The sequence below is a fragment of the Salvelinus sp. IW2-2015 genome, linkage group LG11 (genome assembly GCF_002910315.2).
Source record: "Salvelinus sp. IW2-2015 linkage group LG11, ASM291031v2, whole genome shotgun sequence".
NCBI lineage: Eukaryota > Metazoa > Chordata > Actinopteri > Salmoniformes > Salmonidae > Salvelinus > Salvelinus sp. IW2-2015.
In genome coordinates, this window is record NC_036851.1 from 17,236,282 (window position 1) to 17,260,858 (window position 24,577).

Here is a 24,577-nt window from a genome sequence, read left to right on the forward strand (position 1 = left end):
GCACACACACAAAATATTACGTGAATGATCAGGAAAGAGTGACAGACAGTAGGTAGGGCACACAGGGGTGTGATAAGAACCACATTTGATCCCTGACTTCCCAGCATGCAAAATATTAAACAACAGTCTGAGCTATGGGGTGTGCAAGTGTTGTTGGGGGATAAAGTACAGTACATGGACTGATTCATATTGATTCAAGATTTGATCACAAGGAAAAGAAAGACACCACTATTGATTGGACCCACCACAGTGATACATGCTACACTGGTCTCTCCTTCCTTCCTTCCTTCCTTGTGTGTTTATATGTTTATAATGGAGAGATGGAGGAATCATGTTGTGCCTTCAATTGACCATAATGCATTCCATCTTGGGGTTGATGAAAGAGAAGCCCGCAAAGGCCGCCTGGTCCATAGAGTCAATCAGGTTCTTGTCCGCGTGGGAGAGGCGGGGCTTCTCACGCAGGAACTCCCGGTCAAAGTTGCTGCAGTCATTGGGCGCTTTCTGTGCTCAGCAGAGAAGGGTTGTCAGTTCAACAAGTGACCAATAGAAACATTCACACCACAACTCCAAATAAGTAATTCACAATGGCGTAAACAAATCAAAAGCATCCGTGTGTGAGTTTCACTATCCACATCAAAGCCAGAGAACCAGATCGTACCACTTTAGGTTTGAAGGGGGGTTCCAGCTCTCTCTTCTCCAGGGCAGGCCAATTGAGGGTCTTGAAGAAGGAGTGTGCTTGGATGTTCCCCACCACCCCTAGTCTGTTAATAGGGTCTCGTTCAAACAGCTGGGGATCGAGCACAGAGACGCACAAGAGCTTAGAAACAMGCATCCCATCTGAGATGTAAGGTGTGTGTGTGTGCAGAACTTGAGCTTGTGAGTGTGTAGGTGGGAGGGGTCGAGAGGGTTATACTGTAATTGCAACATTGCTTGCATATTTATGGGGGGAAAAAAACTTTTATTCACGGGCAACGTTGTGACATTCCAATGCCTGACATTCTCTGTATGTCTAGGTGTGACTAAACTCAGCAAAAAAAGAAACGTCCTCTCACTGTCAACTGGGTTTATTTTCAGCAAACTTAACATGTGTAAATATTTGTATGAACATAACAAGATTCAACAGCTGAGATAACTGAACAAGTTCCACAGACATGTGACTAACAGAAATTGAATAATGTGTCCCTGAACAAAGGGGGGGGGGTCAAAATCAAAAGTAACAGTCAGTATCTGGTGTTGCCACCAGCTGCATTAAGTACTGCAGTGCATCTCCTCCTCTGACTGCACCAGATTTGCCAGTTCTTGCTGTGAGAAGTTACCCACTCGTCTACCAAGGCACCTGCAAGTTCCGGACATTTCTGGGGGGAATGGCCCAGCCCTCACTCTCCGATCCAACAGGTCCAAGACGTGCTCAATGGGATTGAGATCCGGGCTCTTCGCTGGCCATGGCAGAACACTGACATTCCTGTCTTGCAGGAAATCACGCACAGAATGAGCAGTATGGCTGGTGGCATTGTCATGCTGGAGGGTCATGCCAGGATGAGCCTGCAGGAAGGGTACCACATGAGGGAGGAGGATGTCTTCCCTGTAACGCACAGCGTTGAGATTGTGTGCAATCAAACATGCTCAGTCCGATGATGCTGGACACACCGCCCCAGACCCTCCACCTCCAAATCGATCCCGCTCCAGAGTAAAGGCCTCGGTGTAACGCTCATTCTCCGACGATAAACGCAAATCCGATCATCACCCCTGGTGAGACAAAACCGCGACACGTTAGTGAAGAGCACTTTTTGCCAGTCCTGTCTGGTCCAGCGACGGTGGGTTTGTGCCCATAGGCGAAGTTGTTGCCGGTGATGTCTGGTGAGGACCTGCCTTACACAGCTTACAAGCCCGCAGTCCAGCCTCTCTCAGCCTATTGCGGACAGTCTGAGCACTGATGGAGGGATTGTGTTCCTGGTGTAACTCGGGCAGTTGTGTTGCCATCCTGTACCTGTCCCGCAGGTGTGATGTTCGGATGTACCGATCCTGTGCAGCTGTTGTTACACATGGTTTGCCACTGTGAAGACGATCAGCTGTCCGTCCTGTCTCCCTGTAGCGCTGTCTTAGGCGTCTCACAGTACGGACATTGCAATTTATTGCCCTGGCCACACTGCAGTCCTCATGCCTCCTTGCAGCATGCCTAAGGCACGTTCACGCAGATGAGCAGGGACCCTGGCATCTTTCTTTTTGTGTTTTTCAGAGTCAGTAGAAAGGCCTCTTTAGTGTCCTAAGTTTTCATAACTGTGACCTTAATTGCCTACCGTCTGTAAGCTGTTAGTGTCTTAACGACCGTTCCACAGGTGCATGTTCATTAATTGTTTATGATTCATTGAACAAGCATGGGAAAACAGTGTTTAAACCCTTTAACAGGAAGATCTGTGAAGTTAATTGGATTTTACGAATTATGTAGAAAGACAGGGTCCTGAAAAAGGCACATTTCATTTTTTGCTGAGTTTACGTGTGAATGTCTGTGTGTGCATGGTTAGTGTGGATGAAAGATCTCTAGTTCCCCAGTGTGGATGAAAGACAGGGGAGATTGCAAGATTACATTGTTTACTAGTGGAGCCCCATCTGCCACCTACTGTCACAGACATACAACATTGTGAAAAGGAGGTCAGGGGTCAGTGAGAGAAGAGAATGAGCAGCAGCTTCACCCTCTCCAGCAGGTCCTTGGCCTCCTTGGTGAGCCAGCCAGGGTAGTGAGGCACGTCCATCCTGATGGACTCAAACAGCTCTTCCTCGTCATCACCCTGGAATGGCGACTGGCCAATCAGCATCTCATACACCAGCACCCCAAACGACCACCAGTCCACGGAGAAGGTGTACTTCTGTCCCAGCAGGATCTGAGGATGGACAGACAGAGAGACACATGTCAAGAGTCAACTATGTTAAGAGTTAACTACAGTCAGGATCAAAACACAGGCTAACAAATACAGGACAGAGAGTAAATTGCTTTAAACAGAATCCTACAAAACCCTATCCCGCATAGACACAGACAGTCACACAAACCTCTGGTGCGATGTAGTCTGGCGTCCCACAGAAAGTGGTGGCCCGATTTTCTCCAAACATGTTCTCCTTGCACATCCCAAAGTCAGCAATCTTAATGTGGCCGTCCCTGTCCAGCATCACATTGTCCAGCTTCAGGTCCCTGTAGCAGGGAAGGGTTAGGGCAGGGGGGAGAGGGGTTCAATCAGCTCCCTGATAAAAGGGAATTAAGTCCATCTATTAAGCACTAATACAGGGGTGAATCATGTACACGGCAATATCAGGRCATCGCAGTTCATGGAGCTCACCTGTAAATAATTCCTTTGGAATGGAGGAACTGCAGTCCAATTACAATCTCTGCTGAGTAGAACCTAGGGGAGAACAATGGTAGAGGCCAACTTACTTCTGTGTGCATAAACATTATGAAAGGCCTACAGTCTGCCCTTAACCTGCTATCAAACCCTCTTGGATGAGTTTTAAAGTAACARWTGTCATGAKGTTGGCCTGGGGGTAGGTTTATGACTGTCATAAATACCTCTTCCCCCCTTTTTCCTCTCTCTACCCTACTGATGTGACATTTGAAAATCCTTTGGTTAACATAGAGATTCTGGGAACATCAGAAGGTGGGGGGAAATGAACTATATTCTGGTAATCCGACCAATTGAACATATGCGGTGGTACTTAATGAATATGATGTCAGTTCGGTTGTCATCTGAGACATTCTCATCAATAATAGGAGGACATCAACTCTACAGTGGAAAGTCTGCACATTGTAGTTATCAGATTCACATGGAATTGTTGTTCAATTTAAGTGTTTGAATATAAAATTATTGGTGAAGATGAAATGTAATTTTAGCTTCCAAATGAGAGATTTGGGTTTTCATAAAGTTAGGGGTCTGCTCAATCAGTGGCCCGCCCCTATGAAGAGAGGGGTTATAAAACTTTTCAAACACACCCTTCTCGCTCCACTATATAAAGCCTTGACAAAAATATAACCTCCTGTTCCAAGTACATGAGGTCTGCAGCCTCTGCGTTAAAAGGACTAACATGTCAACTACAGAACTAAGCCAACCTCAGCGTGAGCTTTGGTTGCGAATGGTATGAACTTTGAACTCTTATTCACTACAGAAGTGATACCTCCTAGCCATTGAGTTAGCAACAGCAGCTGCAAACGTTGGCTAGGAAAGAACAGACAGAGAATCCTGTCTACCACACAACGACGTTACTACAACGTATCCAATTTACCAGCAGAGACATTCTTCAAAGGACAAAGGACTCGGTTGGGCAACACAGCCTTCCATCTACCACCAACCTACCGAAGTGCAGCTCAGAGTAAATATTTATTGCATTTTCCTTTTCCAAATGGGCGGTAATTTAGAATGCATAAGATACTGTATTTACGATAGCATGGCGTCTCCCTTTGTTCCTCAAGTCTTCCCGCTCTTTCACTCAAACACAGCCCCCTTTTCTTTTGTGTAACCAGCTGTCATATCTGTTCCGTCCGCAAGGGACGTTTTCCTTTATGACGTAATTTGTAATCAAGGTATGATTCATTCTGTGTATATGTAATTCTGTGTGATTAGTTAGGTATTTAGTAAATAAATAATTAAACCCAATTTTGTATTGCTGATTCAACTTGTTAGCCAGGGTGAGACTGAATTAAGGTGACGATTAATATTGACTGCTATTGATGTAAAATATGACTAGGTCTTTAAGAGTTTATTCGGAAGAAAACAGCTCTATAAATATTATTTCGTGGTGCCCCGACTCTCTAGTTAATTACATTTACATGATTAGCTCAATCAGYTAATATTAATTACGGAGAAACGATTTTATAGAATAGCATGTCATATCACTTAATCCGGCATAGCCAAAGACACGACACATAACTACTTAGTGGCTGCTGGATGGTGAGATAGAACCTACATAACACTGTCACTCACGTGGCTCTGTGGAGATCAAAGCGACCCTTATCTTGTATGTGGAACATCAGATCCCCTCCATTCAGGTACTCCATCACGAAAAACAGGTGTTCCTGGGAAAACACACACACGCACATAATCCTATCATTTAAACTACCGTCTACACAGATAAGTATAGTGACACAAATCAGTCTGAGGGAAAATTGTTCACATAATGAAAGATAAAGCTAATGGAGAGGGGTCTCACCCTGGTCTGGAAGGTGGAGTAGAGGTGTGCGAGGAAGMGGTTGTCCCAGGCCAGGGCCAGGACTCTCTTCTCCACCATGGTACACTCCACATCATCATCCATCAGAACCACATCTTTCTTCAGGGCCTTCACAGCAAAGTATTCCCCTCGCCCCTTCAGCTCTGTCAGCAGGACCTGGAGCGCCATACGGGAAAGGTGATGCTGTTAGGCTGCATACTCCCAGAGAGAAAACACATGTTGAACAACTATGAGACCAGAGCAGGCCACTGAGATGCTATTGTCACTCCGACAATAGATAATAACATATACTAACTAAACACCTAAAGTAGGTCAGTTTGCAGCAGTTGAAGAGTGCCTTGGAACCTTTTAGATAAAGCAGTATTAGCATGTGACACTTGTGGGAAGGACATTGAGTGTGTGTGCATGGGTGTCAGTGGTGTGAGGGTAAATGTAGCAGAGTGGTTGGCCTGGGGCCTACATTACCTTGCCAAAGCTGCCCTTGCCCAGCACCTTGTGGAACACAAAGTCGTCGATGGTGAGGTGGATCGTGGGGGTGATGCTGGTGGGGGCAGGGACCTTACCACCCTCCCACAGCTTCTCATTGGCTTCTGTTGAACACACACACACACACAAAGAGGGGCATAATATCAATAGATACATTTACACYTGTAAAGACACAACAACAACAAAATATGGATAAGAAAAACAAAAAGTGTGGTTTACTTAAGCAATAAGGCTTGAGGGGGTGTTGTATATGGCCAATATACCACGGCTAAGGGCTGTTCAGGATACAGCCCTTAGCCGTGGTATATTGGCCATATATCACAAACCCCCGAGGAGCCTTATTGCTATTATAAACTTGTTACCAACGTAATTAAAACAGTAAAAATACATGTTTTGTCATATACCTGGGATACTTAAGCAATAAGGCATGAGGAGTGGGTGTGGTATATGGCCAAAATTCCACGTCTAAGTGCTATTCTTTCGCAGACACAACATGGAGTGCCTGGATACAGCCCTTAGCCGTGGTATATTGGCCAAATACCACAAACCCCCGAGGTGCCTTATTGCTATTATAAACTGGTTACCAATGTAAGTAGAGCAATAAAAATACATGTTGTCATACCTGTTGTATACGGTCTGATATACCACAGCTGTCAGCCAATCAGCATTCATGGCTCGAACCACCCAGTTTATAAGGCAGAATACCGTGCTCTCAGCTGCAACAGTGACAGCTACTCACCACTAGGGTCCGCTACTGGGCTTTTGTRGTCCTGGTAGATTGGTCCTGGTAAGTCCTGGTAGATTCCAATGTCCGTTGACTCGGATTTGTTGGACTCAGACCTACTTATAGATTTCTGAGGAYGTAAAAATGCCATTACAATAGGTTTATGAATGTGCATTAATGATTCTAGAAAACACATTKATGTGTGTGAATGTGGGTAAGACAAAGTGCATATCCCTGCCTTTCACACCTGGCTAACTTGGTTGAGGGCCTCAGACAGAAGTTTCTGGTTGATTCCACAGAGATTGCCCACTTTCTTCTGACACTTGTGATGGATGTTCATGGAACAATCTGACAGGAGAAAGGAGAGAAGAGTAAGACACTGGTTGTGAAAAGATGGAGAGGGAAAGAGATAGAGGGCCAGAGCTAACAGATTGCATATATTGAAGATAGATGGCAAGAGACAGAGGGAGAGGGAATGAGKGAGAMGGGGCATCACACCCACCTTCACACTTGATGCCCTGCTTGACCATTCCCCACAGCATACTGCCACAGTGGTCACAGAAGGTAGGGCTCAAGTAGTTGTGGCTCTTGAAGCGATGCGGCATGTCGATCTTAAAGCGCTCCTTCTGGAACTGTAGACACAGAGCTCCCGTCATCAAAGAGACAGTCCATAGTACCAATGAGCACTGCCCAAAGACCTGGGAGTCTGTGGGGCCTCACAGCCCTTCTGAAACTCCTCATGGTTCCCCAAAGGGAGCAGGGGGCACTCACCTACACCCTTAACTGGTGGACTGACTCCACCCTCACAGCACTGACTGGCCTATAATTCCACCTACACACCCAGGGGAGCTCCCATACAGGCTGCAGACAGGGGACTCTGACCACTAACCCCTGAAGAGAAGGCAGATCTATCCTAGCTGCATCAGGTGCTGAAGAGCTGATCCTACTGCTGCAGATACTAGCAGCCTTACAATCTCCCTGGCTGTATACTTCATAKGCAACACTGCAACACTAGTTAAAAGTGCTCCACTACTGGTAACAACGGTCTTATGCTGAATCCACTGGCACTATACTGGCTACTTTGGTCCTGTGCTAGCTAAATTACAACTGGAARGGAGCACCACTGTTCAGTTTTAAACACGAGCCCATTTATTTGCCTGGCCTCTGATAGCCGTTGACCTCCCTGAATGGGTCTCGTCTTGCCGTTAAAGGGATGCAGAGAAACGTGACACAGTTCCCTCACAGCTGCATGACCGCGATGCAATCAGAGGAATTGTCGTGGGAAATGACAATCCAAGTAAACATATTGATCAAGGGAATTGCTCGGTTGAAAACTGATCTTCAAACACCAACTACTATTTGSAATGTATTCTGATAGGTGGTCATAATGCTTACCACAGTGTCTCTACTGTTCTCTGCTGTTCCGGTGCATCTCCCAATGATTTTGTCGATGCATTTCTTGTGGATAGCCGCGTTGCATTCTGAGGACAGAGATAAAGCCACATTAGGGCAAGCTCATAGTTAAGACATTCACCTATTGATGAGAAATGTGTATGTTTTTGGGAGTGAATGATTGCACAGCGAACGTTTAGGATGCCTCCAAGCTACAAAACAATGTCCATATAGTGGAAAAATCTAAACAGCAAGTGGTRAGAGAGACACTCACGTCGGCACTTGTAGCCTTGCTTGTTGAGTCCCCTGTTTGAAAAGAAAACAGGGTGCAAGAGTCATACAATACATTTCTAATCTTTGTGCACTTTTCCCAGAAGGTGAGAAAATCTCATGAAAAGTATTGATGGTGACAAACAGCAGTAGCTTAACAGGATAAAAGAGAGGAGAGACATTCATTCATCTTTTGCACAAACACCGTCCGCACACACTTCTAAGGCCAAAAGGGACATTGGTCATTCCTCAACCTGTCGCCATTAGGAACCAATAACAGTTTTCTTCTCTGGTAGGAAGGGGACAGCCCTGCCCTGGGGATTGTGCTGAGCCGCTGACCTTGTTGGAACACCCTGTGMGTTTTCCCAAGACAGTGACTTACAGAGCTCACATTACAGGTCGTGCCAGCCAGTCTTATTGTTATTATTGGCCTGGCTACTCCAGTCAGGGAACAATTAGGGCTGCTAATCYGTCTACTTAGAGACCCCATGTGGGCTGGTTTTGGGGTAATCAGTCAACTCTCTCTGTACTCTGGTTTACTGCTAGGCCAAGGCATAATACCGTTTGCYTGTAAAACAAACAACTACACAAGTAAACCAGGTTGAAAGCCCACTGTTTGATGCAGTAATGACGTGTGAGAAAGTTATGCTCTTTTTCCATGGTCAGTGTGGAGGTCAGTATGGATGGTATTCTACACCATCTTGCCTATGCTGCTCYGTCATCGCTCATCCATATATTTATATGTACATATTCTTATTCCATCCCTTTACTTAGATTTGTGTGTATTAGGTAGTTGTTGTAGAATTGTTAGATTACTTGTTAGATATTACTGCACTGTCAGAACTAGAAGCGCAAGCGTTTCGCTACACTCACATTAGCATCTGCTAACCATGTGTATGTGACCAATTTGATTTGGTCATGGTGGTGTTAGGATAGGTTTTCTCCGTCTCTCACCAGACAAACTCCCTGCAGACAGAGCAGAAGGTGGGCTGTCCGAAGAAGGTGGCGGTGAATTCATGGTTCTTGATGAAGTGCACCTTGGGCTGTTTAATGGCTTTCCTTCGGTTCAGTGTCATCGGCACGTCCTCCCCTTCACGTGTCTTCACTGTCGATTTAAACGCTGCTGGGGACACATGAAAATGTTAAAGTTAATGATTCTATGTACTCAATCATACCATTGTGGATGATATTGAGACATTMTGTTACAGTAGCTAGGATTCCATCCAATTTGCGACAGATTTTCAWGCAAATATAAACAAATCTGCATAAAACAATATGCACATTTTTTAACAGAATGTTTTTCCATCAAAATTACTTTTTGCGTATAAAAGGCTGTCCGTGTTGATGTAGTACACATAAAAATAACTTTTTCTGTTAAATTCCCATGTACCAAATGAAAAATAGAAAGTTAAATGGGTTTCCATCGCATTTTCAACTCTACTGATGGTTTTGTCACAACAACTGTTGCGTTATATAGCGAAGGTGGCTACAATGGTTTTGACACGTGCACTTTTATTCATCATCTTGCAGCGGGTAGGCTACCTACATTATGAGATTATTATGGTTAACAGTGATATTATTTGTATTTGTCAAACGGCAGCCAAGCATCGATAATCATATCACCAGAATAAGACCCTCGATATTTATTGTAAAGGAGCATCAAGCTCATCACCTTGCACTTTCACCACCCTGTGAAGTTCTTCATAACTTATTTCATCTGTAGCCTAATAAACTGTATGGTTTCCCGAGTCATAGTGGGAAGACCACACAATATATCATCGCATGACTCCAAGTTTACTTCAATATGATGGTTTATATTTCAATATTTGCACATAAAAGGTGTTTCCAATCACCATTTCTCGCATAATACATTTTATAGAGACAAAAAGATCCCACCATGTCGAACAAACAAATTGTCTGTTGGCATTTCCATCAGCCCGGTCGTGACTTTTTTCATGTGTCAGGTAAATCATCTGCATGAAATGGTGGAAAACTGGTGATGGAAACGTTGTTACAGTGTTGTTGCTACAAATGGCACCTTGGTAAAAAAATAAATACATGGAATTGCAAAAAATCATGCACCTTGTATCTACATTGTTATATTCTAAACGTGCATAAATTGAGTCTCAGAGTTAGAGATGATCTATTTGCTATAGAAATACCATTTATAAAACATGAACCATCAAATTGGGATAGATTAAGGAAAAGAGATCTAAAGACTGAGGTCACACTTGTTTGACTTTCAGAGTAAACCGTGACGACCTTCTGGGAAATGTGGCTGCAGCTGGCGGAAGCCAAGGGGCCTGGGTCAAAGGTCATGAAAAGAAAAGAAAATGAGAGCGGCGTGAGAGAGGTAAACAAAGAAAATAAAAACTGATATGAGGACTGTGAGAAGACACAAAAGAGAGTGAGGGAGGACACAGACAGACGGGAAGATGAATAGATAGAGAAGAAAAAAAAACATCTCATTCCATTGACTGGTGTGTATGTTTAGAGAGGAGTTGCTCCTGCCTGCCAACTCTGGATACAGGGTGGTGACAGAGACAGGCAGAGAGGGCTACTCAGACACACAGGCCTAAATATACCACAGTCTGGGCTGCATTTCAGGAAACCTGCAGAGAGAGGGGTGTATGGATGCTGCTCCAGCCTAGCCCGGGCCAAGCCAGAGCAGTTTCAGCCTGACTGGGACACTCCCACATACAGCCTCCCCCTATGCCTGGGTCATATGCCAGCTGTAGATACACACACTCCCCCTTTCAGGGCCTGCAGTGCTTCTGGGCTAGGCTGAGCTCAATGTGACGAGCTGGCCTYGCAGACTTGTGCAGCAGCATATTTCTCTAAATCAAATCAAATATATTTCTCACATACAGACTTTACCATGAAATGCTTAGTCTTTTCCAACAATGCAGTTGCAATGTAAGAAAATTAACAAATAGATAAAAATAAAATATTAACATAATAAAATAACAATAACGAGGCTATATACAGGCTATATGTAAGGAGTACCTATAGAGTCAGTGTACTAGAGTTTGAGGGAGTTGGGTGAGTGATTGAGGTAATATGTAGGTAGGGGGTGAAAAGCAGATTAAGTGTTCAGCAGTTTATTGGCTTTGGGGTAGAAGCTGTTCAGGAGCCTTTTGGTCAGAGACTTGGCGCCCCAGGACTACTTGCCGTGCGGTCGCAGAGAGAACAGACAAAGTTGGGTGGCTGGAGTCTTTGACAATTTGTAGGGCCTTCCTCTGACACCACCTGGTATAGAGATCCTGGATGGCAGAGAGCTCGGCCCCAGTGATGTACTGAGGTATATGCACTACCCTCTGTAGAGCCTTGCGGTGATGTAGCCAGTCAAGCCTACCGGCTGTTGCCTACCCTCACCACCTGGGGGCGTCCCATCAGAAAGTCCAATATCCAATTGCAGAGGGAGGTGTTTAATCCCAGGATCCTTATTTTAGTGATTGGAGGGCACTATGGTGATGAATGCTGAGCTGTAGTCAATSAACCGCATTCTAAGTGTTCCTTTTGTCCAGGTTGGTAAAGMGCAGTGTGGAGTGCAATAGAGATTGCGTCATCTGTGGATCTGTTGAGGCGGTATGCGAATTGGAGTGGGTCCAGGGTGAGCATTTTCTTGTTTGCTTATGGRRTTATACAGCTCGTTGTGTGCAGTCTTAGTGCCATCATCGGTTTGTGGTGGTAAATAGACAACTATAAAAAAAGAAAACTCTCTTGGTAAATAGTGTGGTCTACAGCTTATCATGAGGTATTCTAACTCAGGCGAGCAGAACCTCYAAACTTCCTTAATATTAGAGATTGCGCACCAACAGTTTCTCTGATCACGTTGATAGGATCGTCTCGAACGGAGCTCATCCAGTTCTTTTCCAATGATTGCACGTTTGCCAATAGAACGGAGGGTAATGGCGACTTATCCACTCGCCATCGCAGTCTCGTTAGATATCCGGCACGTCAACCTCTATAGCGCCTCCGAGTGACGGGGATTTGGGCCCGTTCTGGGATGAGCATTATGTCCTTTGCCTCTGATTCGTTGAAATAGAAGTCCTCAACCAAATCAGGTTATTGATCTCTGTTTTGATGTCCAGAAGCTCTTTTCAATCATATGAAATGATGGATGAAACATGTTAGGAGCAGCACAAAAGAAAAACACACAAAATAGCACATTTGATCAGGAGCAGCTTTGAGTATGACTATCTGAGGCCTCCCGAGTGGCGCAGTGGTCTAAGGCACTGTATTGCAGTGCTAGAGGCGTCACTACAGACGGTGATTGGGAGTCCCATAGMGCGACGCACAGTTGGCCCAGCGTTGTCCGGGTTAGGGGAAGGCCTGGCTGGGGGGGGTTTACTTGGCTCACCGCGCTCTAGCGACTCCCTGTGGCGAGCCGGGCGCCTGCAGGCTGACCATGGTCGTCAGTTGAAAGACTATTTCCTCCCACACATTGGTGTGGCTGGCTTCCGTGTTAAGCAAGACGGGTGTTATAAGAAGCGCGGCTTGGTGGGTCATGTTTCGGAGGACGCATAACTCGACCTTCGCCTCCCGAGCCTGTTGGGAAGTTGCAGCAATGAGACAAGATCGAAAATGTGGGAGAAAAAAGGGTGTCYAAAAAAAATCTAAATAATTATAATAATAAAAATGTTTAACTATTGGTCAGGAGCCCGTAAAACGGCGGCCATCCCCTCCAGCACGATTATCCATATACCACTAGAGGCCACTGTTTACTGTCTAACCAGTGTTTATGAGTGCTGGAGAGTACAGAGAGAGACAGAGARATACAGTAAGTGCCAGATTGAGAGCATGTATGTTTGGGCTACTACCTGCTGTGTCTGTGTCCTGCGTAAAGAACTGGATGGCCATTTGAACCTTCCCAGAAGGCTGCAGGTCTACCCAGAATTCAGCACAGCCATTGCCCTTCTTACAGCGCTCGGCCAGCACGGACACGCCCACCGTGGCCTCGGCCAATGGTTCCTCTGTGGTCTTCATCAGAATCACCTGCAGGACACGGCCCTCATAGATGTGGGCGTCGAAACAGGACTTCCAGGCTGGGTACATAGTGGGTTTCCTCTGGACCAGGGTCTTCCCCCGCTCTGGAGAGCGAGAGGAGAGAGGGAGAGAGATGAGTTACACTACTACATTCAGATTACACATGTGCATGTCATAAAGTGTGGTTGTGTACATGTGAAAGGGAGGGAGATAGAGAAAAAGGTGAGAGGGAGAGGTGTGTGTATATACAGTTTGGTAGTACCCTATGGGTAGTGCTACTGACCAGTGCTGAGGGACTCCTTCATCTTAATGGCACAGAAGGGAGCGTTAGTCAGGGGGGGCAGGACCCCCACATCAAACGCATTAAAGGCGATGCGCAGGAAGGGTTCCATGGTGACCACTCAGCCAGCAGCCTCCTGTAAAACAGACACAGTCAGGGTTACAATTATGAAAGACATAAGGTCGCACAGCACAAACAAACACTCATATCCTAAAAACACGAAGTAGCCTAGCTGTAGGCACAGCTGTGGGCCACCAAAGAGACAGGAAATACAGAGGAAGTGGAAGCTACCAGCTGTCACGTACCATGCTAAAATAAAACRCTACATTGCGACATCAGAGGGGTGAAAGACTCAGAAGAAGAAGAAATTCCTCTCCTGTCCCAGGGACTGTGTGAGAGAGTTAGAGAGAGAGCAATATAAGACAGCGGGAGAAGAAGAGACAATCAGACAGAAAATCAAAGGGATCAGAAACACACGCCACATTAAGTCACAGAGAGGGAGAGTGCTCTAAATTTGGTGCGCCGGCATTTCCTTTCCCTCCGCCAATAGTTTTTTTTGGCTGACTTAAGACACGCCATTGAGATGTAGTCCTAGGGGTCCTTTCCTGGGTCATGAGGCCAACCAAATCCCTACACCTGTAAAAACCTTCCCTATCGAAACCCAGAAAGGATGAGGTCGGTTTTGACGATATAGTGACTAAAACCTCTACCAAAGCGGAGACCAGGGGCATAGAGGAAAGAGGAGACAAGGCTGTGAGACAGCTGACTGGATACACAGCACAGCAACACAAAAGACTGTGGCCAGCATGTTGATTGTGAACTCCACAATCCTACATACCACAAAAGGCCTGACAATGTTTCCCGTACAGCTTCAAAGCTAAACAAACCACATTTTTTCATGAAGGCTGCACATACTGTCAAAGGATACATGACGTTGGCTGGATAAATGTGAACTGGTAAGTCCAGTAAGACTGCTCACTCCTCAGCTTACTGCTACCAACAATTTGAAAGGTGACAGCCTAAATCTTCAGTTGCTTTTTAAGAATGCCATGTAGTTTCCCGGGTTAGGACACCTTTTGTTCCTACATGTCGGGGAATCAATGTCTTTCATAACCCAACAGGTCTAATTAGGGCTGGGAATTGCCAGGGACCTCACAATATAATACTATCACGATAGGTGCCGATACAATATGTATTGCAATTTGCACGATTGTCTTTGTATTGCGATTTCAATGTTCCAAATAAATTGCTCTATAAAAATAAAGAGAGTTGCACACTCTATATACAGTACCAGTCAACGGTTAGGACACACCTACTCATTCAKGGCTTTTTCTTTATTTGTACTATTTTCTACATTGTAGAATAATAGTGAAGACATGAAAACTACGATAACACATATGGAATCATGTAGTAAACAAAAAAAAGGGTTAAACAAATCAAAATATTTTTTATTTTAGATTCTTCAAAGTAGCCAGCCACCCTTTGCCTTGATGACAGCTTTGGACACTCTTGGCATTCTCYCAACCAGCTTCACCTGGAATGCTTTTCCAACAGACTGTGTGAAATCAGGCCTTCATGGTCYAATTGTTGCAAAGAAACCACTACTAAAAAGGACACCAATAAYAAGAAGAGAATTGCTTGGGCCAACAAACACGAGCAATGGACATTAGACCGGTGAAAATCTGTCCTTCAGTCTGATGAGTCGAAATTTGAGATTTTTGGTTACAAACGCTGTGTCTTTGTGAGACACAGAATAGGTGAACGGATGATTGCCGCATGTGTGTTTCCCACTGTGAAGCATGGAGGAGGAGATGTGATGGAATGGGGGTGCTTTGCTGGTGACACTGTCAGTGATTTTATTCAAGGCACACTTAACCGGCATGGCTACCACAGCATTCTGCAGCGATACGCCATCCCATCTGGTTTGCGCTTATCATTTGTTTTTCAAAAGGACAATGACCCAACATACCTCCAGGCTGTGTAAGGGCTATTTGACCAAGAAGGAGAGTGATGGAGTGCTCTGTATCAGATGACCAGGCCTCCACAATCACCCGACCTCAACCCAGTTGAGATGGTTTGGGATGAGATAGACCGCAGAGTGAAGGAAAAGCAGCCAACAAGTGCTCAGCATATGTGGGAACTCCTTCAAGACTGTTGGAAAATCATTCCTTGTGAAGCTGGTTGAGAGAACGCCAAGAGTGTGCAAAGCTGTCATCAAGGGAAAGGGTGGCTACTTTGAAGAAAATATTTTGATTTGTTGAACACTCTTTTTGGTTACTACATGATTCCATATGTGTTATTTCATAGACGATGTCTTCACTATTATTCTACAATGTAGAAAATAGTAAAACTAAAGAAAAACCCTTGAACGAGTAGGTGTGCCCAAACTTTTGACTGGTACTCCATATATGAGTATGCGACTCTTTATTTTTTATAGTTTACAGTTTATTCACTGTTAGTCAGCACCTCTAAACTAAATTCATTTTTCTCTGTGTGTCCAGCTCATGCTTTACATTACCCAAATATATTGCTCATCATGTCTGCTGCAGAGGGACAAGAGAGATCCATGAGAAAACTGCTGAAAGTGTAGATTCTCCCACTATTTAAAAAGATAAGAGGGTGCAGGCAACTAGCGCAAAAATATTGCGAGATCGTCAAAACTATTCGATACATCGTCAAAAATAATATGCAGCTGTATCCATTTCCCCCCCATCACTAAGGCTAATGGTAAGTGAGTGAATGGTGAACTACCTTCTTACATCAGAATAGCTTTTTTAGGCCAAAACATTTGAACAGCGGAGCTACAGTTCGTCACAGAGTTAGCATGCCAAAGAGGCAGCATTAGCCTACATCATAATTCCCCAAGCAGCCATGAAATCCTACAGAATTCCTTCAAGAATTTCCACACAGCCATTTCTTGTGAGSTTTGTGTTGTAACTACCCCACTTTCCTCTTTTCAGTCTTTGTGGCAATACTCATGTGGATTAACAAACTGTGATTTCAGTGAAGTACTACTCTGTAACCCAACTYATGTGACATCTCGTGACTCAAGCCACTCAGAAGTCCTATGGCTGTTCTTAACAAAGCTCTATAGTGTTGGTACAGTGTGGTACTAGCTAAGGATATGATATGGTCTTACCCTTTAACTTCTCTGCATCACAGCATACAGTATGTACTGCCAATGTAGTGGTACAAGTGTCCTTGTGTGTAAAGAGATAAATCATTCAGACACTGCTTTGTGTTCATGCTCATTTTCACATTATTGCATGTCAGTCATTATCTGGGTTAGTCATGTAGACTGGAACACCTTGTGGCATTGAGGAGCATTCAGCTCAGTTACTGGTATTGTACATGTCTGAAGTCAGAACTGGTTCTGGTTTCATTAGGTTAACTKATTCTGAGAATCTGTAGTATTGTTCTTACTCATTTCCCTCTCCGGGACTTAAAGTGAACTGTGAATCTGATCCCATTGCGGGATAGTAGTTAGTGATATTGGGTGATATCCCGATTTTCATACCGTTTCTGTACCATACCAGGGTATACAGTATTACCAAATGTGCACACAAAACATGATAGGCAACAGGGATCTTGATCCAGGAGGGGATTGAATGTATCTGCTGTAACCAAGAAGCTTGACATCTAGCAAGTTAGCAAACCAAATGCATAGCTGGAGCCCTGAGCTGGATATAATTTATTTGACACATCTTAGATTTCTTATAGTTATACTTAACTTATAAGCAGTGACGCAGCACGTATTGAAAATCATACCGTCGGTATTTTGAAATACCCCGGTATACAGTATATCACCCAAGCCTAATGGCCTGAGGTCAAGAGGGCTGAAACAGTTGMGAGTGAAACTCTCCCACTGTCTTCCTCCGCCCACGCACTACCCATGTAGATAAACACAAAAGATATGGTTGCATGGGAAATTGGGAATCCCTGCTTCCGGAAGTAGACTTGAGTCGACTTGGAAATAAGCCCAAAAAGCAACTAAAAACTGGATGCCAGCGGTCTGAAACAGCTACAGTACATTGCATAACATTGATATATACCATAGACATAGTAAATACATTTGCGCTCTCTTGTAYACTGGCAGCCATATGCACACAATGTTGTAAAAGTTGTAAAAGAGAGAGCTGTTGTCTCCCCAGAGAGACTGGAAAAAATGTGCACAAGCAGCCAGGGAGGGAGTGTGCAAAAAAAACAGGAGAGGGGAAAGAGAGACGGAGGGAAACAGCGGAGGTGGGCAGCATACTGGAAGGCAGGCTAGTGGACAGGAGTGAAAATCAAACATTACCGACATATACAGTCTTCAGACCTCTCGAGAGTGGAGTCACAGAGACGTCCACTTGAAGAGGCCGTGGGTAGAATAGGTTTCTCTGTGTGTGTGTTTTCTTTAGGGAATATGACTTGGAGCCAGAGGGTCTCAACTGTGCTATTTAGATTAGGCACTCAAGTAACTATTTAGCTGTTGTGCTGAAATTATAGGGCCAGAGTAACCATAAATATAAAACTAAAATATCGCATTTAGGTACAGTACGTGTAWATATACACTGAGTGTACAAAACATTAAGAACACCTGCTCTTTCCATGACAGACTGACTAGGTCAACCCAGGTGAAAGTGATGATCCCTTATTAATGTCACTTAAATCCACTTCAAATCAGTATGGATGAAGGGGAGGAGACAGGTTAAGGAAGGATTTTTAATCATTGAGACAATTCAGATATGGATTGTGTATGTGTGCTATTCAGCGGGTGAATGGGCAAGACAAAAGTTGTAAGTGCATTTAAACGGGGTATGGTAGAAGGTGCCAGGTGCACCGGTTTGACTGTATCAAGAACTGCAACGCTGCTGGGTTTTTCACACTCAACAGTTTCCTGTGTGTATCAAGAATGGTCCACCACCCATATGACATCAAGCCAACTTGACTCAACCTTGGGAAGCATTGGAGTCAACATGGGCCAGCATCCCTGTGGAAAGCTTGACACCTTTTACAGTCCATGCCCCGACAAATTGAGGCTGTTCTTAGGGCAAAAGTGGGTGCAACTCAATATTAGGAACGTGTTCCCAATGTTTTGTACACTCAGTGTATATATCTTGAGGGAAGGAATATTCAGTGGAACAACACAGACCGGTATACATTCGTAGAAAGGTTGGCATTCAAGAGAGATGTCATTAGAGAGGGAGGCAGTGGCCTCAGCACTAAGCACAGGGCTCGCCCAAGCAGGACTGGCAGGTTTAGACTGGGAGCTTCTGTTTGGCTCAATCATCATAAATCATCATAATTATTAGCTGAACTGCTATCTACAGTATGGGACAGGGACAATGACAATGACAGTGCGTTTCCATCATGCAGTGTTTCAGTAGCTGTTGACTCCTGGCTGCTACCTACATACATGGATTAGTAATCTTTGCCTGCTCATAGTTGGTTAAAGTCACATGATGCACACCAGATGTTATCAATGTCTCCGGCTGATGTCCACTGAAACACTTATCTTTCATCTTTTAGACTACAAAAGCACAGACACCTGCAACTTTTACATGTTGATGTTGGGACGGTGGCTGGAGATAATGAATTTGATGTTGAAAAAGGGTGAACATTCCCTTTAAAGCTGGAATCRTTAAATGGTGAAACTGCCACGTCCATTTGTGATATTACAATATCAAAAAAAGTTACTGAAAACAAAGAAAACCCAATAACAATTACAATGTCTGTGGGGCTGACAGTGGCMCCGTTTCCCTCTACTGTGGATGCCATATTTGGGACGGCAAGTAGCCTAGTGGTTAGAGCGTTGGACTAGTGACCGAAAGGTTGCAAGATTGAATCCCCGAGCTGACAAGGTAAAAATCTGTCYTTCTGCCCCTGTTCCTAGGCTGTATTTGAAAATAAGAATTTGTTCTTAACAGACTTGCCTAGTTAAATAAATAAAAACATATTTAAGAGTGGAGGAGGTTCCGGCCAATAAGGAGTTCCAGGAGAATACAGATGACTAGGTTTATAAAGGTGAACAGCTGAGGGAATTTCCATGTAAAAAGCCACAGTGAGCTCTAARGTAAAGTTTATAGGAGTACATCATATTTGGTTTCAAATGAAAGCTAAGGGTCTATCTTTTTTGGAAATGAAGGCATATGTAAAATGTTTCAACCATTTTCCATCCTAAAAATTAGGACTAACCTTAGATTTCTGGTCACACAAATGGAAAAGAGGTTTTAGGAAACATCTTGCAGAAAAAGRATTTTAAAAGTATTAGAAATACATCAAAGCACAATAATGTTGAAGAACCTGCCAACTACCAACATTTATATTTAGTTTAGCAGAAATAATGTTGAAGAACCCTGCCAAKTACCAACATTTATATTTAGTTTAGCAGAAATCCTTTGCCTTCTMTAAATTGAAGAAATATTTCKTAGTGTCTTGTCTTTCGGTTACCAAAACCCCACAWATCTMTAAGATAATTTTCAAAATGTCATCCTTCATGAGGAGGGAGGATAATGAAAGTTCACAGTAACTAAAATGTGTCATTCTGTTAACAAAGCTGTCAACAAGGCAAAGGGCGACTACTTTGAAGAATCTCAAATATATTTTGATTTGTTTAACACTTTTTTGCTTACTACATGATTCCAATATGTGTTATTTCATAATGTTSATGTCTTCACTATTATTCTACAATGTAGAAAATAGTAAAAATAAAGAAAAACCCTTGAATGAGTAGGTTTGTCCAAGCTTTTGACTGGTACTGTACGTTTTTAACCTGAGCACTGCTGCGTGAGGGAGAGGCTGGCAGTCTATTGCTGCAGCTGCGGAYGTTATACGGGGAGAGCAGACTGAGGGAGGGAGAGAGAGAGAGACACCAAGGCAACTCTGCTACAGCAAAGAGTAGCTTGAGGCCACATGCTGCACATTCTCCCCAACCCCATTCCGATAAAAAAACAGCCTATCGGTTGGTTGCTCGTTGTAGACTACTCCTTCTCATTTTGCTAAATGTTATATTGCATTAGTGAACTCTCACTCCACRTGCTACACATTGAGCCTCTCTTTGCCACTTTGACTGGCCAACAAAAACAACAAGCTACACATGTGAAGGCTACTGGTCTTTTTATGGCGGCATCAAACACACACATCATAAAAAAGACATTGAAAAGTTGTACGTTTTATTAAATGAATTATTTGAAATGTCATGGTATATCCTTGTATGTACCAATGTCACATGGATATTTTAATTTCATTTAGAAAAATAATTTTCAGGGTTAAAAATCAGGTCAAAATAGGCCTATATATATATATATATATATATATATAACATATATATATATATGAACCAATCAGACATCTGTTACACAAGTTTGGACAGTACAGTATAATTTACTCTACTGTACTGTGATGTCCAAACTTGTGAAACATAGACATCTTTGATTGGTACAGATTTGGTCCGGTCCGGACCATCCACATTTCTAAATGTTTTTTTTGGGGGGTGCTGAGCTCATTAGAATAATAGCCAGTGTGTAGAATAATACCCAAATATGCAAGGGAGGATATTACGTGTTTCTACCTTTTGTGTACCGATAAGGATACGTCACTATGAAGAGAATGACATTCATAATTACGCATTTCTGTATTGTACAGATCAGGGACCCATGACCTAATTCTGTTACCATCATTCTGTTACCGTGTGTTAATCGACTTCACTTACACGTAGTAATACCAAGTAGTAATAGGTAGTTCAACAACCCAAKATTTTTTTCAAACTCAAGGGGTTATATCATAGCTGACACCCCATTCTTTCTGCAGAATTTAACWGTTTTTTTGGAAAACGTGGTCACAACTGAGGGAGATTTTACCGTCATTCTGTTACCAAATTTTACATCTGCACTGTTCTTTGAGTTCATGTGTTTTTGTAAAATGTTCTGTGGAAATTGTTAAAGGTACTCCTTGTGCATAGAGTTGAATGGTTTGTTTAACTTTTCCCATCAATGGATTTAGTTAGGAATACTTTTAAAGTGAACATTTGGAATTGACCAATATGTTCTGATGATGACAGAACTGAAGAAGAGATTTCCCACAGATACCAGGAYGTGCTTTTGGCAATAAAGCCTTATATAATGTTACTGTATAGAATACTGTCAGAGGTAGAGCTTCTTTAAAAACACCCTAAATCAAAGACCTAGTTTTCTGCTCTTATTATATAGATACAGGTGAAAGGTGGGACTAGGTGGGCAGAAAGACCTGCTTTAAAGGGGCAGGTCAGTGAAAATGTGGAGTTTTCTGTGTTTTATATATGCCCACAATATGAGATTGGAAAAATACTGTGAAATTGTGAAAATTATGATAATGCCATTTTAGTGTAWGAGCTGTTTGAAGACACCGGCTGAAATATCAGCTTGTTTGGCTAGGTGAGGTTTTTGGACGTATAATTTAATAAAAGAGAGTTAGCCCTGCTCTCTGCCAATAACATCTAGTTAAGGTTACACATCCCTCCCATTAGGCTCCTCCAATTAGGCCCCTCTCTCAGACCACTCCCAGACTGTCCGAGCAAAATTCTTGCTTAGAGAAATTGCATTTTGCTATGAAATAATTTAAAACAGCAAAGTAATTCATTGTTACCCAGAAATGATGTGATATTGAGATGCCCTGTGGATGCCATACTAAGATTTGTGGGAATCCTCTCTGACCACACATACAGCAGGCTGTTTTAGGACAAATGGGTGGAACCAAACAGCTGACCTGATGGTCTGTTTACTGTAGACGAATAAACAGTCAGTCTCATCTTCTTTTCTATCGCTCTATCAAACACGCTCTCTCTCATACTGTACACCGTCTGCTGCTGGGCTGGCTCAGGGTCTGTGTTGGTCCATTAATCAAAGTGCCTTGATGTGAATTCTCTGTTCAACAACAGAATATGGATCTGTCAATCTGTCTGGGTTCACAATGAGTGTGTAGAGTATGTGCACAGGCCCCATCACAACCAAATGTGCACTCAACAGGGAAATATGACAAACACAGCTGGTGCACAATGTTAAGAATGAATCTTACACAAACCATTTTCCAGGCAGTGGGATTCCTCGAGCACCAGGATTATGAGATTAGAACCCAGGCTATTCCATGCCAAGCTCAATTCAGTTCAAACAGCATTTTGTCACTCTGACTCCAAGACTGAGCAGCGAAGACTGTGTCCTCTGAACGGTAAAAGGCTCTGTGCTGTTGACAAAGTTCTACTTAGACCTAGATGGCCAGAGTGACTGGAACCTGAGATGTGAGAGCGAGGAGAGATGGGGGGGAAGAAACGTCTCCAACCAGAGGACAGGGTGGGTCTATTGAGCAGGGCCAGGCCCAGCCCTAGCAATTACAGTTAAGCAAACAGCCTCCACGCAATAATGAACCTGAACCTACGTCAGCCTGGATTAGATAATAGCTACTGTGTGTCAACTCAAAGAAGAATGTTTTCTACTGAAGTTATTGCTCATTGTGAGGACTGAAATTGCCATTTTGACTTTGGAAAAAAAGGGCGTCAGTGTAATTTACTACTCTATGTCTGTTAATACGTCATCTCTTTGTGTTAATATGGTTAAACTATATGGCAGCTGCTTGTGCAAGATAACCCTACGTCCTTACACACAACTAGAGCAATAGAGCAAGCATAAATTAGGTAGGGAGGGGGTAGTCTGATTTTGCCATACCTCAAAAATCACATTGTTGTTTGGAGAATTCTGTATTGTATTGAATTCTGAATTCTGTATTGAATGGTCCACTGGCTCCCAGATGCAAGATTTTGATTGGCTGTTACATTTCTTGGACCCTCCCTCTTCTGCTTGAACACTCTCAAAGAAAAGAGACATTTTGGTGAGTTTACCTACAGGCTATGGTAAAAGTGTAGTGTATCAAGTGTGGCCAACAGTCTGTGATTTATTGAAAGTGGATAAATCGATGGTAATAGTAGTTTCACAATAATCAAGGATCAGGTTTGTATTCTGAAGGAATAGCCGGCACATACACAGGTCAAAGTGAGAAGGAGGGTAAGAAATTTGCCAAGGGTGAATACACGATTGTCTTCTGGACTCCGAAAACTTTAATTGGCTCAGAGAAAGGGTGAGGCCTACTTCAAACGTCATTGTTCCACGAGCGTCTCATTGGATTGGCTGTCGATGAGGTCCACACTATGGTTCAATGGTGATTTGTGTGTAACAAAAATGGGGTGGAGGGGGGATGGAGGTACGGCTATGTGGTGAGAGAGGGAGTGGTGAGTGGATATGGTTGCCGCTATGTGGGGTGGGGTGCATGCCATGTGTATGTACCTATGATTTGATATGCCCTGGTATTATTTGACTTGTAAAATGAGTGTCTGATGTCTGTTATCTGCTAATTCTTTGATCAGTTGTGTTTGTGCATTTTAGTATATACACTACCGTTCAAAAGTTTAGGGTCACTTAGAAATGTCCTTGTTTTTGAAAGAAAAGCWAAAAAAATTGTCCATTAAAATAACATCAAATTTATCAGAAATACAGTGCAGACATTGTCAATGTTGTTAATGACTATTGTAGCTGGAAACCGCTGATTTTTAATGGAATATCTACATAGACGTACCGAGGCCCATTATCAGCAACCATCACTCCTGTGTTCCAATGGCATGTTGTGTTAGCTAATCCAAGTTTATCATTTTAAAAGGCTAATTGATCATTAGAAAACCCTTTTCCAAGTATGTTAGCACAGCTGAAAACTGTTGTCCTGATTAAAGAAGCAATAAAACTGGCCTTTTCGACTAGTTGAGTATCGGGAGCATCAGGTGTTCATGGGAGTGTCTCTGTTTATTGCACATCAGCCAATGAGGGTAACCGTGACAAAATTGTCAACAACTTTCTGAGCGCAATTCCCTTACTTTTCTGAAATGAGGGAAAAAAATTCTGCTCTGCCCATTACTGAAATGAAGCATGCAATAGCCCACTGTTTATCACCACTGAGGTTTTGGAGGATAATGAACACTTGAGTGATGATGATTTATGACAATTTAGGGCTTTGGATTAATACTGTAGGTATTGTCTCATCTGTCTATCTCTAGACTACATTCAAAAGGTTATGGTATGTAGTCTAAGATATTATTGTTGTGGAAACAGGCCCTTTTACCATTGAGCTGTATGGAAAAGTAGAATGTATGCCATACACACACTGTAAATATATATTAGCTTAAAGATTTGTTCTAATACTCATTTATCTAAAGCAGTGGTTCCAACTTT

At 43.3% G+C, this 24,577-nt stretch overlaps 1 protein-coding gene across 2 annotated transcripts in view; it reads right to left on the reverse strand.

Moving 5' to 3' along the window:
- Positions 1-245: 245 nt before the first annotated feature.
- Positions 246-24,577, reverse strand: part of LOC111969929 (protein kinase C delta type-like) — a 43,801-nt gene continuing 19,469 nt past the window's right edge. Inside the window, exons 2-17 of one of the 2 annotated variants that reach the window (XM_023996326.3) lie at positions 13,353-13,485; positions 12,904-13,173; positions 9,035-9,200; positions 8,085-8,116; positions 7,814-7,899; positions 6,921-7,050; positions 6,666-6,766; positions 6,434-6,548; positions 5,674-5,798; positions 5,191-5,364; positions 4,965-5,056; positions 3,330-3,392; positions 3,046-3,184; positions 2,691-2,879; positions 659-787; positions 246-501 (exon numbers count right to left, since the gene is read on the reverse strand). In XM_023996326.3, coding sequence (XP_023852094.1) covers positions 343-501; positions 659-787; positions 2,691-2,879; positions 3,046-3,184; positions 3,330-3,392; positions 4,965-5,056; positions 5,191-5,364; positions 5,674-5,798; positions 6,434-6,548; positions 6,666-6,766; positions 6,921-7,050; positions 7,814-7,899; positions 8,085-8,116; positions 9,035-9,200; positions 12,904-13,173; positions 13,353-13,461 — 2,079 coding nt within the window. In that variant the 5' untranslated portion in view covers positions 13,462-13,485 and the 3' untranslated portion in view covers positions 246-342. Of the gene's footprint in view, positions 502-658; positions 788-2,690; positions 2,880-3,045; positions 3,185-3,329; positions 3,393-4,964; positions 5,057-5,190; positions 5,365-5,673; positions 5,799-6,433; positions 6,549-6,665; positions 6,767-6,920; positions 7,051-7,813; positions 7,900-8,084; positions 8,117-9,034; positions 9,204-12,903; positions 13,174-13,352; positions 13,486-24,577 lie in introns of both variants that reach the window. The other variant, XM_023996325.3, reaches the window with a different exon arrangement.